Source organism: Arvicola amphibius, chromosome 1, assembly GCF_903992535.2.
Source record: "Arvicola amphibius chromosome 1, mArvAmp1.2, whole genome shotgun sequence".
NCBI classification, from domain to species: domain Eukaryota; kingdom Metazoa; phylum Chordata; class Mammalia; order Rodentia; family Cricetidae; genus Arvicola; species Arvicola amphibius.
Window position 1 is genome coordinate 122,286,986 of NC_052047.1, and position 17,406 is coordinate 122,304,391.

General features: G+C 41.6%; 1 protein-coding gene across 1 annotated transcript; it reads left to right on the forward strand.

Annotated features, from left to right (window-relative positions):
• Nucleotides 1-6,305: 6,305 nt before the first annotated feature.
• Anks4b (ankyrin repeat and sterile alpha motif domain containing 4B) lies at nucleotides 6,306-16,873 on the forward strand. Its single transcript, XM_038331777.2, has 2 exons — nucleotides 6,306-6,512; nucleotides 15,059-16,873. Exons 1-2 carry the CDS (start codon nucleotides 6,349-6,351, stop codon nucleotides 16,137-16,139), a joined length of 1,245 nt encoding a protein of 414 aa, XP_038187705.1. The 5' UTR covers nucleotides 6,306-6,348; the 3' UTR covers nucleotides 16,140-16,873.
• The last annotated feature ends 533 nt before the right edge of the window (nucleotides 16,874-17,406 follow it).

Below are 17,406 nucleotides of genomic sequence, written 5' to 3' on the forward strand. Positions count from 1 at the left end.
CCCTACAAAATTTTCTATTTCCCATTCATTTTATTTCCTCAAGGGAATAAGAAAATGCACCAATCTCTAGACTATAGTTCTCCTCTTTCTCTTGCTTATAATATGTAAGCCACACTTCACGTTTTGTTGGGGACTGTTGGTTCTCATTCTGTCTGTACTACTGTGAAGTTGTTTGCTGGCACTTTGATGATTAGCGACATTCTCATTCACAAGGAAATGGGAGACACAGATGGCTGCCACACCACAGATCTCGAAGCTGCAGGTCTTCCAGCTGAGTTCAGTCTTCCTTCTTAGCCTCACCTCCAGGAGAGGTAAGGAGAAGCAGCTTCACCTTCGGCAGGAGGTGTTGCCGATGATTTTCTTCTCCACCCAGTCTCACAAGGAAGCTTGCCCAAGAAATGTCAGAGGGTATCAGGATCTTGGTCATTTAAAACATGAGTTCAGATAGTTTACCATTCACAGGTGCATTTAAGTTCAAGTCTAAGAGTGTCTGAAGCCAATCATCTCCCCTACTTCTCCTCACCTTTGCACCGTTTTCCTCTGTAATTACTTTCTCCTCCTCCCACTCTTCATCCTCCCTCTCCTCTCGGCTTCATCTCCCTCCTCTCCTTCCTCCTTTTCTTCTTTCTCCTCTTCCTCTGCTTTCTTTTAGTGTGTATGTGTGCATGCACATGTCGTGGCATATTTATTTGTTGAGGTCAGATGACAACTTGAAAGAGCCAGTTCTTTCCTTCCAAGGTTTGAACCCAAGTCACCAGAGATTGAACCCAGGTCCCCAGGGATTAAACCCAGGTCCCCAGGGATTGAACCCAGGTCCCCAGGGATTGAACCCAGGTCATCAGGTTTGGTAGCAAGCACGTTTATCCACTGAGCCATCTCACCAGCCCTCACTCTGCCTTCTTCATTCTCTGCCTTCATTCTTATCTGTATCCGCTTATTTTCTTCTTCATTATCATTAGCACCATCTTCTGACAGTCAAGCTCTTAGAAGATTGACACTTAAGATTGTATCATAAATAATTCATTTTTGAGAAGATTTTTCTCTGGTTATATTTTTTTCTATGTTACACTGCACTAATGAACACAATTGTGTCTAAATTACAGAGGCTCGTCTGAAACTGAATTTAAAAAGTTTAACCTTTTTTGCTTAAAATATTCTCTCTCTCTCTCTCTCTCTCTCTCCTTAAAACAAAGTTTTTTTTATATTGATTTTATTGAGCTCTACATTTTTCTCTGCTCCCCTCCTTGCCTCTCTCCTCCCCTTCAGCCCTCTCCTTTTCCATGCTCCCAATTTACTCAGGAGATCTTGTCTTTTTCACTTCCCATGTAGATTAGATCCATGTAAGTCTCTCTTAGGGTCCTCTTTGTTGTCTAGGTTCTCTGGGATTGTGATTTGTAGGCTGGTTTTCTTTATGTTTAAAAACCACTTATGAGTGAATACATATGATAATTATCTTTCTGGGTTACCTCACTCAAAATGATGTTTTCTAGCTCCATCCATTTGCCTGCAAAATTCAAGATGTCATTATTTTTTTTCTGCTGTGTAGTGCTCTGTTGTGTAAATGTACCACATTTCCCTTATCCATTCTTTGGTGGAGGGGCATTTAGGTTGTTTCCAGGTTCTGACTATGACAAACAAGGCTGCTATGAACATAGTTGAGCACATGCCCTTGTGGCACAATTGAGCATCCTTTGGATATATACCCAAAAGTGGTATTACTGGGTCTTGAGGAAGGTTGTTTCCTAATTTCCTGAGAAACCGCCACACTGACATCCAAAGGGGTTGTACCAGCTTGCATTCCCACTAGCAATGCAGGAGTGTTCCCTTTACTCCACAACCTCTCCAGCCTAAGTTGTCATCAGTGTTTTTGATCTTGACCACTCATACATGTGTAAGATGGAATCTCAGAGTTGTTTTGATTTGCATTTCTCTGATGACTAAGGATGTTGAGCATTTCCTTTAGTGTCTTTCAGCCATTTTAGATTCCTCTGTTGAGAGTTCTCTGTTTAGGTCTGTACTCCATTTTTATTGGATTATTTGTTCTTCTGATGACCAATTTCTTGAGTTCTTTGTATATTTTGAAGATCAGACCTCTGTCTGAAATGGGGTTGGTGAAGATCTTTTCCCATTCTGTAGGCTGCCATTTTGTCTTGTTGACCATGTCCTTTGCTTTACAGAAGCTTTTTAGTTTCAGGAAGTCCCATTTATTAATTGTTTCTCTCAGAGTCTGTGCTACTGGGGTTATATTTAGGAAATGGTCTCCTGTGCCAATGAGTTCAAGTGTACTTCCCACTTTCTCTTCTGTGAGGTTCAGTGTAGCTGGCTTTATGTTGAGGTCTTTGATCCATTTGGATTTGAGCTTTGTGCATGGTGATAGATATGGATCTATTTTCATTCTTCTACATGTTCATATCCAGTTATGCCAGCACCGTTTGTTAAATATGCTTTCTTTTTTTCATTTGATATTTTTTGACAAAGTTTGTTTTTTATAGCTGAATAGTGGTACCCTTCAGGTAGCATGTACAGCTTCCACTGCTATAAAAAAGAAATGGGAAAAAGGAAGAAACTCTAGTGACCATTGGAGCAGTCACTGCTGTGAAGAACTTGTAGACGAAAGCTGTGCACTCTTGCAGCATAGGCAAACACATAAACAAATTCTTATGGAATAAAGATTTGAACAAAAAAGAGTTAAAAAGAATGCACAGTTGTTTATTTAAAAAACAGACCATCTTCATGTAAACTTAGTGAAGACTACTTTTTTAACAATGTGGGAAAATACAGTGTGACAAAAAAGGAGAGATGATACCTAGTACATTTTAAAATGAAAATGGTATAAAAATATACAAGGGAATATATATGCTTAGATTGCTACTTGTGTCTTCAAAGAACATATATTTATGAAACTTTTTGTTTGATCAATTTTTATTTTATAAATTTGTGTGTGTGTGTGTGTGTGTGTGTGTGTGTGTGTGTGAACATACAGGCATTTTATTTTATTTTAATTTATTTAACTTTATTTTATGTGCATTGGTGTGAAGGTGTCAGATCACCTGGAACCGGAGTTACCGACAGTTGTGAACTGCCATGTGAGTGCTGGAAATTGAACTCAGGACCTCTGGAGAAACAGTCAGTGCTCTTAATCACTGAGTCATCTCTCCAGCCCCCCCCATCCAGGCATTTTATTGGGCATATGATCCTATATGTAATTATTTGATAAAGCTTGACAATTGCATTCTAAATTTTATATCATCACTAATATTTATTGCCATATTAGAGTACATTAGAAATTTCACTATAGTTATATACTTGTTTTTTTTCTTTAAATTTTGCTTAATTCCTCCTTCTATTTGGAGGCTGTGTTGTTAGGTATATATATTACATTTTGTTTCTTTGTGTATGGGGGTGCGTGTGCCATACTGAATGTGTGTGGAGGTCAGAGGACAACTTGCTGGAGTTGCTTCTCTCCATCTTGTGGGTCCCAGGGATCAAACTTCAGTCTTCAGGCTTGGCAGCATGAGCCTCTCCCTGCTGACCCTGTCTTCTTGTTGAGTGACTTAGTTACTTTCCTATTTCTGTGGTAAAACACCATCACCAAGAAAATTTCCAGAAGAAAGAGTTTATTTTGGTTTTACAGTTTCAGAGGCTTAGAGACTGCGATGGCAGATAGCTGAGCAGCAGAGAGTTCATACCACAAATCACAAACAGGAGTCTAACTCGGAATGGCATAGGTCTTTTGAAGCCTCAGAGCCCACCCCAGTGAATACTGTCTGCAACCAAACCCTCTCCAAACAGCCACCACTGGGGACCGAGTATTCTAACGCCTGAGACTTGTGAGGTTATGAGGGACATTCAAAATATCACATTGGGTATATAAAAGCTCCAAAATATTGTTTTAAATGAATTTTATTTCCCTCATTAGTATCACCTCTCATTATCTGTACAAACTTTTGGGTCTTTTTTTTTTTTTGCCTGTTACAAGTTTATCTACAGTATTTTTATTGGTATTTATTTGATATAATTTTTCTTTTCAGTCCTTCAATGATTTTATGCCTTAGCTTTGTCTATTTATATAAAGCACGGTTGAGCCTTGTGACTGAGGAATTTGAGGCACTTAATTTTAGGTTGGTTACAGACAAGTTTGCAAGTTAGGTGTTAGAAAACCCGCAAATGTTCTCCTCAACTCTGCTCCAACTTCCATCTTATAAATTTTGATCTGTTTCCCTTTTCATTCTGTTCCAAATAGTTAACAGAAAACTTATATACAGAATATATAAAGGATTCTCACAATCCATTGGTAATGAAAACTTGGGGAAAATGTCTGAAGAGCAGATGTAAGAGTGGCTGAGAGGCAGTTGAAAGGCGTTGTTGGGAAAATGCAAACTAAAGCCATAATAATGTCACTTCACACGCACTGAGATGGCCACGAGAAAAACAGGCTGTAGCAAGAGCAGGCAAGGATGCAGAGAAACCGGAACCCTCAAGTGCAATACCCTCCTAGGATGTGAAATAGTCTCTCCCTCCCTCCCTCCCTTTCTCCCTTTCTCCCTTTCTCCCTTTCTCCCTCCCTTCTTTTCTCCCTCCCTCCTTCCCTCCCTCCCTCCCTCCCTTCCTTCTTCTCTCCCTCCCCTCTTCTCTCCCTCCCCTCTTCTCTCTCTCTCTCTCTCTCTCTCTCTCTCTCTCTCTCTCACACACACACACACACATTTCTAACATGTGGTGCCTTTAAAGTATATAATTGTTGTTTGTAGTAAAGTTTTAATATATATATACATTGATCAAATCATGAATCATCTAAGACATTTACCATTTCTCTGTGAAACCCTCTCCCTGGCTATTCTGAAATGTACCATCCATCAGCTCACCATAGTTATCTTAAAATTTGTAAGAACAGTATTTGACAATTCCTTAAAGCTAAATACAAATTACTATAAAAACCGAAATTCTTTGCCTTGCTATATACCCAAGAGATGTAAAAAAAAAATGTGTTTATACAGAAGCATTATAGGACTGTTCTTAATGACATTTTTCATCATTACCAAATGGAAGCAACTTGAATATCAAACCAATACAAGTATTAAATGGATAAAGGCTATTTGAAAGGCTAATATAGTGGAATATTATTCAACAATTAAAAGGATGAACTTCAAAACATATTCCTTTTAAATAAGGGCCCCCAAAACTTGTAGCTCACGATTCTATTGGTACGAAATACTCACAAATGCAACTATAAAAAGAGAAAATCGATACATGGTTTCCTAGGGTTGGGAGTAGGAATTCATTACTAATAAACACAAGGGATATCTTTTAAAAGTTTTGTTTTTACATTTAATTGTTTATTTAGAATGTGAGAGTCTGAGTTGGTAGGGGTTCCAGGATAATAGGTTCATGAGGGATGTTTTTAGTGTGGAGAAAATGTTGCAAAATTGAGTCATATGAGGGCCATTGGCCAATATTTGAATTTACAAGACTGGCAAGACCAGAAAGAAATGAATTCATTAAATGTGCTGTAAGTACTCAACAGACAATAGCAGCATGAACTAAAAGATCACCTACACGAAATAGTGGCATATAGGAGTTCGACATGTTGAAGCTGTCTTCTGTGGTTAGGGTGACCAGGGCAAACACCATTATGTAAATGAGGGAAGTCTTGATTGGTTGATATTTTATTTCCAGAGGCCCCTGGGTTTACATGGTGCAGCCTGTGGTTAGGTTTGTACTTGGTTTAGACCGACTTCACTCAGTTATATCATCCTGCAGCCAGGAAGTGCTCTGTTTCCTTCTTGTGAAATTTCCTAGGCCAGGCTTGTATTGTGGCAATTCCTGCATGGCAATCTGTTTGTTTTCTGGTCTTTGTCAGGCAGCCTCTCTCCACACTAAGGTAAAGGTTTTGCTACTGTAAATTTGCCAAAGCATTCCTTTTATATTTCAAATGATAAGTTTCAAGTTGTACAAATTATATGTGTAAAAATCCACGGAAACACTTCTTTTCCCACACCAGTAAACTTAAACAGTTCTGAGTTTATTGAGATTATTTTCTACATTCTGTGCCTGGGTGACCAGTATCACATCTGACACTTGTTAGTGGACACAGTAAAGATTAAATGTGCTTCACCACACTCATGACGACACTATAGGCCTCAGTGTTCATTGTCATGACTGGTTCTGAGAGGAAAGGGCTGAGTCTGAGCTTCAGGCCTTCCTGGCTGGCTGTCTTCCAGGAATGAGGCTGGAATGAGCTTTGGCCTGAGGCGCTGGTCCCTGTCACTGATTAACTAGCCCTGTTGGAAGGCTGTACCACCAGCACTGCCCAGACAAAGATACCTGGCCAAGCCCTTGTTGGCAGAAAAAATGGCTACCCGCTATCACCAAGCAGCGAGCGACAGCTACCTGGAACTCCTGAAGGAGGCCACCAAGCGTGATCTGAATCTCTCAGATGATGATGGCATGACACCCACACTCCTGGCAGCCTACCACGGCAACCTTGAGGCCCTGGAAATAATCTGCAGCAGAGGGTGAGCGATTTCTGTCGGGGTAGCCTGGAGGACTCCACGGCAGAACCAAGAGCAGGGATGTTTGAGTAGGCAGTTTGCCTCTTTCTAGGGTCTCTAAGTAGTTGGCTTTCAGAGAAAGATGAGACTAAGCTAGGTATGGTTTCTTTCCCTGTGAGAAGAGCCCCCTGGCAGTCACTGAGCCAGAGGGGTGGGTGGGTATTGTAATTGTATGCATTGGAAATCATTTCCACGGAAGTTAAACAGTTGACTCTTTAAAAAGAGGTCACCATTCTTCTCAGCTCAGTCAATCTCCTTGGTTAGGACATGTTTTTATTTTACTTTTTCAACTGTGTCACTAAAATCTACCTCTTCTGAGCCCTCAGTTTTGCCACAAATTCCTGATTCTTGAATGAAATTTCTGGCTTCACAAGCTATAAAAGGGATCTCCAGTCCACCTCTACTTTATTAATTTTCTTTCTAGGCAACATACACACACAACACACAGAGAGATTGGTGAAGGAGAGAGAGAGAGAGAGAGAGAGAGAGAGAGAGAGAGAGAGAGAGAGAGAGAGAGAGAGAGAGAGAGAAACAGACAGACAGACACTGAGAGGGAGGAGAGGGAGAGAAACAGACAGACAGACAGACAAACAGACACACAGGTTAGTGGGGGAGAGGGAGAGAGAAACAGACAGACAGACACTGAGAGGGAGGAGAGAGAGAGAGACAGGTGGGGAGACAGACTGACAGACACACACAGAGGGAAGGGGGGAGAAGGAGAGAGAAACAGACAGACATATGCACATACTACCCCTTAAATGTTAATTCAAGTCTTTGATAATTCTTATTCTGCTTGCCCTGTCCTTTATCAGAGGGCTAGCCAGGATTGGCAGCTGTTTCTTAAAGATGGAACAAGAGAGGAATCTGAAGGAGAGAGTAGGGGAAGAGGAAGAGCAGGGGAGGGAAGGAGCCAAGTGAATGCATTCAGTATATTGCATAGCTAACATCTAGTAGGTGACAGTCCTCCTTTCCTCCTCCCTTTTCCTCCTCTTCCTCTTTCTTCCTCTTCCTCCTCCTCTGATTCTTTTTCTCCTTCACCTTTGGTGCTGTCTAGAGTATGCTGATCGACAAAATGTCCTGGTTTCTGTTGTGGCAATCAGATTTGAGAGGGAAAGATAAGCAAGTGGTTTATAGTAGACATTACAAAGCCCATTCTAGAGAGGGGAAAATTCAGCTTGTATTAGAAAGACAATGAGCTGATCAAGGACTGAAGGAAATATCTTTCCCATAAGATTGAGCATTGTGCACTCCAGGGATGGAAGGTGTTGAGATTGGCTGGACATGATTTGCCCAGGGACAAAACAAGCCTAAGTGACAAAACCAGACAACAGAAGCATTGAAAGTTCTGTTAAGGAAATGAGTCTTGAACCACTCCCTGTGTGTACAAGGGACGCATCAGCTAGATTTACACTTATGAATATTGTTCTGGTGGTTGCCCAATGCTTACAGGGAATGTTTAAGGATGTTCAAGGTGAACTGAACTAACATGGTGACAAGGGGTGTGGGAGGCGTAGGGAGATTTGAGGTGCAATTTGGATGTAGACTAGCCGGTGATTAGAAGTGAGCAAATAAAGGGAGAGAGGGTCAACATCCGTGTTTGGATTAAACAGATTGCAGATATGGACACCTCGTTGAATTGAGGTACATGTCATGAGCATGCCCACAGTCTTCACTGAATCTTCTGAAAACTTGTCAAGATAAATCTTTCTTCTTTTGAGTCAATGCCTTGGTTATTTGTTATAACAGTGATGGATCTCACATTTCCTTGATTTATAAGGACACTTTAGCATTATAATCAGCAAATTTACTTCTTAGGTTAGCCCCCTGTTGGATAATTTTTTTCTAATTTGCATCATTGTGATGATTGTTTTTCTACATAAATCTTCATCCATACTTTTTTTTAGGGTAAATTCACAGAACTAAAACTTTTGAATCAGTGGGCATGAATCTTAGCCCACTTGTGCTATGATCAAAGAGTACCACAGGCAAGGCCATTTCCAGAGGCTAGAACTTTTCCCATAGTTCTAAGAGCAGCACAGAAAGTGCAGATCAGGCTGGCAAGCGGTTCAGTGCCTAGAGAGCCTCAGTCTCCACTTGGAAGATGGCTCCTATCGCTGCCACCTCTGGAGGGAAGAAAGGTGCAGTCCTCACACAGTAGATGAGACAAAAGAAGGGGTAGACAAACAAACAAAAAAAGAAATGCAAATCCCCTTCCTTGCTAAGAAATCCCTTTCCCAATGTGGAAGGCGGGGTTCCTACTGAGGATGAGAAGTCCATTGCTGAGCAGCCATTGTCTTTCCACCTTTGTGAGCTGTGTGTCTGTAACCCTGCCCCTTTTATGGTGGGGCCCTCAGCACTGATTTATAAAACTGATTTTCAAAGATATGTATGTATGTGTGTGTGTGTGAAGGGTGAGTGATGGTGTCAGCATGCCACAGTGCACACGTGGAGGTCAGAGGGCACTTCCGTGTGTCAGTCCTTACTGTCCACCAGGTTGGAGAGTGGTCTCTTGTCATTCACAGACTAGCTGCCCATGAGCCTCCAAGGACCCTTCCGTCCCTGCCTCCCGTCTTGCCAGAGGAGCATTGGTATTAAAGATACCTCTGCATCTGACTTTATATGGATTCTGGGGATCTGAACCTAGGGCCTTTTGCTTGTGTAGCAAGCAATTTACCCACTGATTCATTTCCACAGTTTTCAAAATGCTTTTAAAATTAACAATATCAACTATTTGTCATACATATTATAAATATGCTTGCCATTCATATTTTAACAATTGATACTTTCTAAATAAAATAGAAATATTTGCATACATAATATGCTATATATAGTTATCAAATACATGGATATATATAATATATATTTTAAGTGCATAAATCTGTCAGCCTCTGCTATGTAATTCTAACTTTAAGGTCATTCATTCCAAAATGCTAACCGATAAATATGAGCTTCCAAGTTTTTCTTTTGCCCACATGCGCACATGTATCGTTTTCTTTAAAAAGGCACTCATCCAAAGCATAAGGATAAATTAACAATATGTCATTAACAATTTGCCCTTAAAAGCTCATATGCATACCACTGCTTTTCATGGCTACGTGATAGTCTATGGTATGGTTTAATCATTATTTATTTATTTTAAATTACCACATAAAAATTGCACAGCCAGGCATGATGATAGTGCACACCTATATTCCCAGCACCCTGAGTCAGGAATGTCGTGAGAATGATGCCAGCCTAGCAAGTCCCTGTCTTCAAAACTGTGCATATATTTATGATATACAGTATGGTATTTTACATACATTTACATTATGGAATGACTGGATCATGCTAATTATGTGATACCTTTGCACACTTATCAATTTTTGTGGTGACAATATTTAAAATATAGCTTAACAATTTTCAAGTGTGTAAAGCACTGTTTTTTATATTGTCACCATATTGTAGAGCGAATTGCTTGAATTCCTTCTTAATGGATATTTTGCATCTTTAAACCTGTATCACCACACTTCTCTCCCACTTCCAATCGCTGTTACTCAAGAGACTTCTACAGGTCCTATATATTTTAGATTCCATATTTAAGGGAAATTGTGACATGTTTGTCTTTTTGTGTCTAGCTCATTTCACGGAACATAAGGTGCTCCAGGCTCATCCATGTTTTGAAATGAATTGTCTTTTTCCTTAAGGCAAGATGGTATTCCATTGTACACACCACACCACACACACACACACACACACACACACACACACACACGTATATATGTATATACATGCATACATTTTTTCATTGATTTACTGATGCAGGCAAATTGATTCTGTAATTTATTCAATTAGTTGCCCATTCATAACACTTAATTCCTTCTCGATTCTTGTTCTGCCAGTGAAGACGGTTTGGCTTTTGTTGGCTGTTAGAAGTAGTAGAGTTGAAAGGAACAGCCTTGTTCATTCAGCTTTGTCCAAGGCCTCACGTTCCCTTGGGATACATTCTTCGAAGTAGAACAGCGGTTCCTTGGGGGTGCCCTGGTGTCAGTTATTTGATCTATATCCTGCCAAGCAATCTGAGCCAGATAATGCTTTTCCAAGCATGGTAGCCACCCTGTGATCCCACTAAAACCAAACAACCAATAGTTTTCAATCATTTTCTGCTGGTTAGGCAAACACTGGCAATGTAAGGTTTTAATTGGCATTTCCTTCATTATTATAAGTGTACATAATTCCTTTTTATGTAAGAAAAACCATTTTGATAGAATTATTGTTTTCTGAGAACAGCTTTACACATATTCAAAATCAACTTCAAAAGAAGAAATTGGAGTGGAGCAGATGCCTGGAGTGTCGTAATTTAAGCAAATTACCCACTTAGCAACAATAACAAGCTGCTTTAAAAATTATTGACCAAAATTGTTGCTTACTAAAAATCAAGAGCAAAATATGGCTTATTTTAAACTGCTTCTCAGAGAGTTTCTCTTTTGGGAAAAAAATATTCACACTAGATTGAATCTATCCTAAAGAATCCAAAAGATATTGACATTAGATTCAATCTATCACACAAAGGTGCTGGTTTGTAGATGGCTGAAGAGATATATGCCTGGTTCTACTAAGAAATGTGAGCCAGAAAACTGGGCTTAGCAGCAAGCATTGGAGTCCCAGCACTGGAGAGGCAGGGACAGGAGCATCTCTGGGGCTTGCTGGCCGGTCAGTCTAGCTAATTGGTGAGCTCTACTTTCAGTGAGAAACCCTGTTTCAAAAAGAATAAAAATTAAGAAGCAGTTGAGAAAGACAACCATGTTAACCTCTGCCCTCTGTGGGTATGAACTGGAACATGCATACATGTGTACACAGACACATAACATACACACAGACATGTGAGTCGGGCAGGCATGGTGGTGCATGCCTGTAATCCCGGTGATCAGGAGACTGAGACAGGAGGATTCAGAGTTGAAAGTCATCCCTAGTTACATAGAAAGATTCCTTATAAACAGATAGAGGCAGAGAAAAGTAGGATTAGGTTTAGAAAGGCTTCATGAAGCTTGACAATAATAAAATAAATTTATACTGATTGGAAAGCTGCCCTTAGGGTATAGATGCATTAGGAAAACCCATGGATCATCTTTCTTCCTGAGCGCATTTGAAATTTTCTCTAAAGAAGATCCACCTCAGGCCCCATCTCAGGCTTTTCTCATGTTCTTCCTTGGATCTTAAAAGCATCACTGGAGCCCCGCTAAGATGGGACAATTCACTCCTTCTGCCCGAAGTCCATGGCTCTAACCCAGACTCTTAACACCCTGTTACTTCCTGCTACAGCTCACCCTGCCTAGCTCTTCCTGCTTTGGTTTATCCAATCCAAGGATAAGCCGGGTGAATTTGGTCGGTGTGTTTTTGTTTATACCATAGTCACATCTTGGCTGTTTTCCAGTGCTGCTTTGATGTTGAGGGTGCTTAAGGGGTCCTTTGAACATGGTGTTCAGTTAAGTCAATAAAAAGTGAAACCTCGTGTTTGGAGATGAGGAACTGTGTTCCCCAAAGATTTGACTGTGCCAAGACTGGAAGAGGGGGTCTCCTTTGATCCAAAATGATTAAATTGGGCTAACTGGCTAGGGTCCTCTTAATGGAGACTCCCTAACAAAGCGGCATTATGTAGCCTTCGCTTTCCTTAGATTCAATCTCGCTTTCTTTCCTTCCTTCTCCCATTCCTTTACCCATAACTTCATCCTATCTGGTCACACCGATGTATGCCCAGATATGCCACGTGATATCACCCATCCTCGTCTGTGCCATGCTCTTCTCTGTGTGAAACAGGCAGCCAACCTTTGGCTGGATCTAGCTCATAAATGGGCTTTTATTGGATTTCACTATGGGGTTTTTTTTGCATTTAAAATTGATCCAACATTTAAAATAAATTCCATGAAATTCTGGAGTTCAGCCTTTGTTTGAAACGCAGATGTGATAACACTGCTTCTGCTTCATTAGGGCATAGCCAGAGCTGCCCTGCTACTGAAGTTTCTAGGAGCTTGAGCATATCTTGGTCTTTGCTGAGAAAACCATTTCTGTGTCTTCTTTGGACAGATTTTGAGATATCTGCTAGAAACTACAGATGATAAAATGAGAAAAAATGCAGGCTTTTCCCTTTTGGGAAAATTAATTGGGTAAATGGAGCATAACTACTTGATAAATAAATAAATAAAAACCACTGTAAATACTTAACTACAAGAACTAGGCCAGCATGGTGGTTAACCCCTGCAATCCTGGCACGCGGGAAGCTGCAGCAAAAGGATCAGCATGAGTTTGAGGCAAGCTTGGACAGCATAGTGAGTTCCTGCTTGTCTGAGAAACAGAGTAAGACGCTGCCTCAGACACAAACAAACAAATGGCTGGTGAGATGGCTCAGTGGGTAATGGCATTTGCCACTAAGCCCGATGACCTGCGATTGACCCCGGGGTCCCACGTGGTGGAAGGAGAGAACTGACCTGACCCCACATGCATATTGTGGACACACATGCCCACACACAGATATCAAACTCATTTGAATTTTGAAAAAAAATTAAAAAATTAAAAACCCCACAAGAGTGCCAGGCGGTGGTGGTGCACACACCTTTAATCCCAGCATTCGGGAGGCAGAGGCAGGCGGATCTCTGTGAGCTTGAGGCCAGCCAGCGAGTTCCAGGACAGCCAAAGATTCGAAAAACCAAAACAAACAACAAACAAAAACCCCACAAGCATGTGGTGGTGGTAGAAACTTACCAAATGGCCATGAGAACAGAAAAATATATGTGTATGGAGAAAAGAGAGACGTCTATAATATGTACTGAATGTATGCCTGCATAGTTTGCCACTTTTCTGTGTTATATATGTTTATGGTCACAGAAAAACTCTATCAGAGGCATTATTCTTCTCAGTTAGGATAGAATACAGTCATACTTAATGGAAATGTTACATTTTAATTACAGGATTTTAGTTTGTTGCTTTGTTTCTTTGCTTCATTGTAGTTTTGATTTTGAGACAGGATGGCAGCATGTAGCCAAGGCTAGCCTCAAATGCTGGTTAAGTGTACAAGCTGGGTTATATTCATGTAAGACTTTTATTTTGCCACAGATGGTTAAACATGAGACAGGCCTACTCTATGGGATACCACCTGTTCTGCTATGGATACGGCTTCACGGTAGAACATGTGATAGGCACATATGAGGCCCTGGGTTCTTCCATTAGCACTGCAAAAATAAAAACGGAAGTGTGCTGCCTGTCACCATCATTCAAAACATTGCACCCTCTTACTTACTCCTGTGATGGCGATTGGTTCAGACCTGAGGAAACCAGGAGTTGACAGGGAGGAGACTCAAGTCTGAGTCATCAAGTTATAGGATTCTGGTTGTACCACATTAACCTAGGGAGTCTGTGAATCACCCGAAGATCTTGTCAAGCTCTAGATTCTGATTCAGTAAGTCTGGGTTGGGCTCCAGATTCTGCATATCGATAATACCACAGCTGATCTGCTGTTGCTGCCAACTGTATGTTTGGGCCAAAACAACTACTCAAAATAGAATCAGTGCGGTATATGAGCATCCTTTGCAAGTAGGTAGATCTCTTCTGCTTCTGTTTTAGCTTCCCACCAGCAGTGGTGAGAGCGTTTTCAATTCATCCCCTCCTGTCCTTCAGTAGGGGCTGTCCTTGCTTCTCAAGGCCTCACAGGAAACAGAAGCTCTTTTTGCCAGTTGATTTGTTGTTGTTTTGTTCTCTACATTTGACTCTTGGGAGGGTTGACGTGTTGGCTAGAAGGAACCCTTTCCAAGTCCCCCAAGAATACGGCTAAGTTGTCAGGACAATTAAATACAGAAATTTTTGAAGTTATATGAACTCACCATTGAACAAATTTTATTGGAATTTCATACTTGACATTCACCACTTCCCAGTGAGTTCACTGTTTTTCTTGTGCGTGTGCTCTGGCATGACAGATGGCCATGGATGGTTGCAGTGGAAAGGAAATAGCATACTATTGCTTGTTTCTTCCAGTCTCTGTATCCAGTGGGGTGATGTGGCAACATGAAAATTTTCATGATGTGTAGATTTATACCATCATATACACTATATATCAGGGATCTGATTTCTTCCATGAATGAGCCCATTGTTAAACATTTACAAGTATATCATTGAATGATACTGTTCTTGGCTTCAGGGAAACTTCTAATTGAGCTCAATCAGAATTAGGCATGGTACTATATTTCCTTTCTCTGAGTCATGTGACCCAACTCTGGCCAATGTGATATGAAAGTGACTCTGCTAGGACTTTTTTGGGAAGATTTTTTTTCTTCTAAAAGGGAGGCATAGCAAGGAGATGGCTTTTCCTATTTCTGGCCATCTGGTATCTGGCGCTGACATAGCTAAACTCAGCAGCCATCATATGTCAACGTCAAGGCAGGATAAACATGGATTTTGTTGGTTGTTTTTGTTTTTCTTTAGAGACCTCATGTTCAGTGAAAAAAAAACACTTTAACGTGCATCTTTCATATTTTCTTCTCTAGTGGGGACCCTGATAAGTGTGACATCTGGGGAAATACTCCTCTACATTATGCCGCCTCCAATGGCCACACCCACTGCATCTCATTCCTGGTCAACTTCGGTGCCAACATCTTTGCCCTGGATAATGATTTAAAGTCTCCACTGGATGCTGCTGCCAGCAGGGAGCAGAAAGAATGTGTTGCTCTCCTGGATAAGGCTGCCACCATACAGAACACCAAGAACCCCAAGAAGGTCGCCCGACTGAAGGAGCAGGCTCTGAGGAACGCCAGGAGGCAGATGAGAGAATGCGAGCGTCTTCAGGAGAAGCACCAAAGCAAGATGGCACGCACCTATAGCAAGGAGGACTCTGGAACTTTTTCTTCTTCCCACAGGGCCTTCTCCGGGTCCTCCCTTTCCAAAGCTTCTACTGGCGGATTTGGGTCACTGTCTAAAGGGATTAAAGATACCTTCAAGTTAAAATTTAAGAAGAACAAAGATACCGCAGAGCAGGTGGAGCAGGAAGACAGAAACGGGCAGAGGCACGTAATGGAAGTGTTTGGAGAGGAGGAGGAGGAAGACTCGTTTCCAGATGACTTCGGAAAGAAGCTCCGTTTCTCAGCAGGGAAAGCCAACGATGTACAGCACGAGTCTATTCTCAACCGTCCAGGGCTAGGGAGTATTGTTCTTAGAAGGAACAGAGTACTGGACCTCGAGGACATCTCAGACAGCAAGAGGGAGTTGGGGTTTAAAATGCCCAGTGAGTTGTTCGAAAGACAAGGGGCAGCTGATGAAGAGGAGGATGAAGAGGGAGAGGCAGATGGCACTGCAGGTGATCTTCCCTGGGATGAAGATGAAGTCGAATGGGAGGAGGATGTGGCTGATGCTACTCCCCTGGAAGTGTTTCTGCAGGCTCAGCACCTAGAGGACTTCCTCCCTGTTTTCATGAGAGAGCAGATTGATCTAGAAGCCCTGCTGCTTTGCTCCGATGAGGACCTTCAGAATATTCACATGCAGCTGGGCCCCAGAAAGAAAGTCCTTAATGCCATAGACAAGAGGAAGCAGGCGCTCCGACAGCCTGGGCAGCTGGTGGACACCAGCCTCTGATGGAGACCCTTGCTTAGCAGGGTGATCTGAGTATGGGGTCATGCACAGTTCCCTTGGGAGCACCACAGGAGGCACCCTGTACCCGATCTTTGTCTAATAAAAGACCTCTGGCTGTGGGTGTTAGGGTTTTAGAGAGGACACCAAATACAGACAGCTAGACTCTGGGAGATACTCTGTGTTCAGGTAAACCATCAGTGGGAAAAGCTAGGAGACCTTGGAATAAGACAACGGTGTTTCTCCTTGTGACATTGCATTCTGTGTAGACCAAAAGCTCCCACTGGTCTAAAGTGTAAAGTCCAACTTAAATGGACCCAATCCTTCAACAGATATTTATAAGCAACAGGGTTGGGTTTACAGTATGCCTATCTAAGAGTCAGGACCGTGTGCAGCAGGTAGGGAGATGGCAGAAGGAAAATGTGAGGAGCCTGTTATGGACTAAATTTCTAAAGTTCATGTTTGAAAGCCCTAACCCCTTGGTGAGTGTTTTTGGAGAGAATACTTTAAAGAGGTGATTAAAGTTGTGTGAGATGACAAGGGTGGGCTTTTTATTCCATGTGACATAAAAGAAAAGAAAGATAAATTAAGGGTGTGATCACAGAGGAAGAAAAGAGAACAGCAGGAAGGCAGCTGTCAATCAGCCAATGAGAGCACTCCCCACCACCTCCCAGGAAAATTGACAATTGTTTGAATTTCCAGCCTCCTGAGACGGGAAAAAATAAATTTCTGTTGTCTGAGCCACTCTGCCTGCAGTGTTTTGTTATGGCAGCCTAGGCTGACAGTGTGGTGCGTAAACAAAGGGAGCTATTGGGAGGAGCTAGACACCCATCTCCCAAACAGGGCTTAGTAAAGGAAGTCAGGTCGTAGAGGTATGCCCTTGAAGTGGGTATTGGGATTTTAAATACCACCTCTCTTTGCTTTCCATCCACCTTGAAGTGAGCAGGTTCCCTCTGTCACATGCTCTAATGGACCACATAGCCACAGGTCCAAAGCACTGAGACCAAGAAATATAAAGCAAAGCCTCTGAATTAAAAATTCAGTGATAAATTGAAACAAACCATTCTTTCTTAATTATGTTCAAATGTCTATTCCCCCCCCCCCCCCACACACACCAGATAGGGCATCAATGACAGATCAAAGAAACAAAACAATTCTACCCAAGTATAGCTCAAAACCATGGAGCTGTTGGACTTAACAGGAGTATGGAAAACTCAAAGGTTGCTGTATCACTCAAAACCCCACCCGAAGAGTGGGAGATGATTCAGAAAAT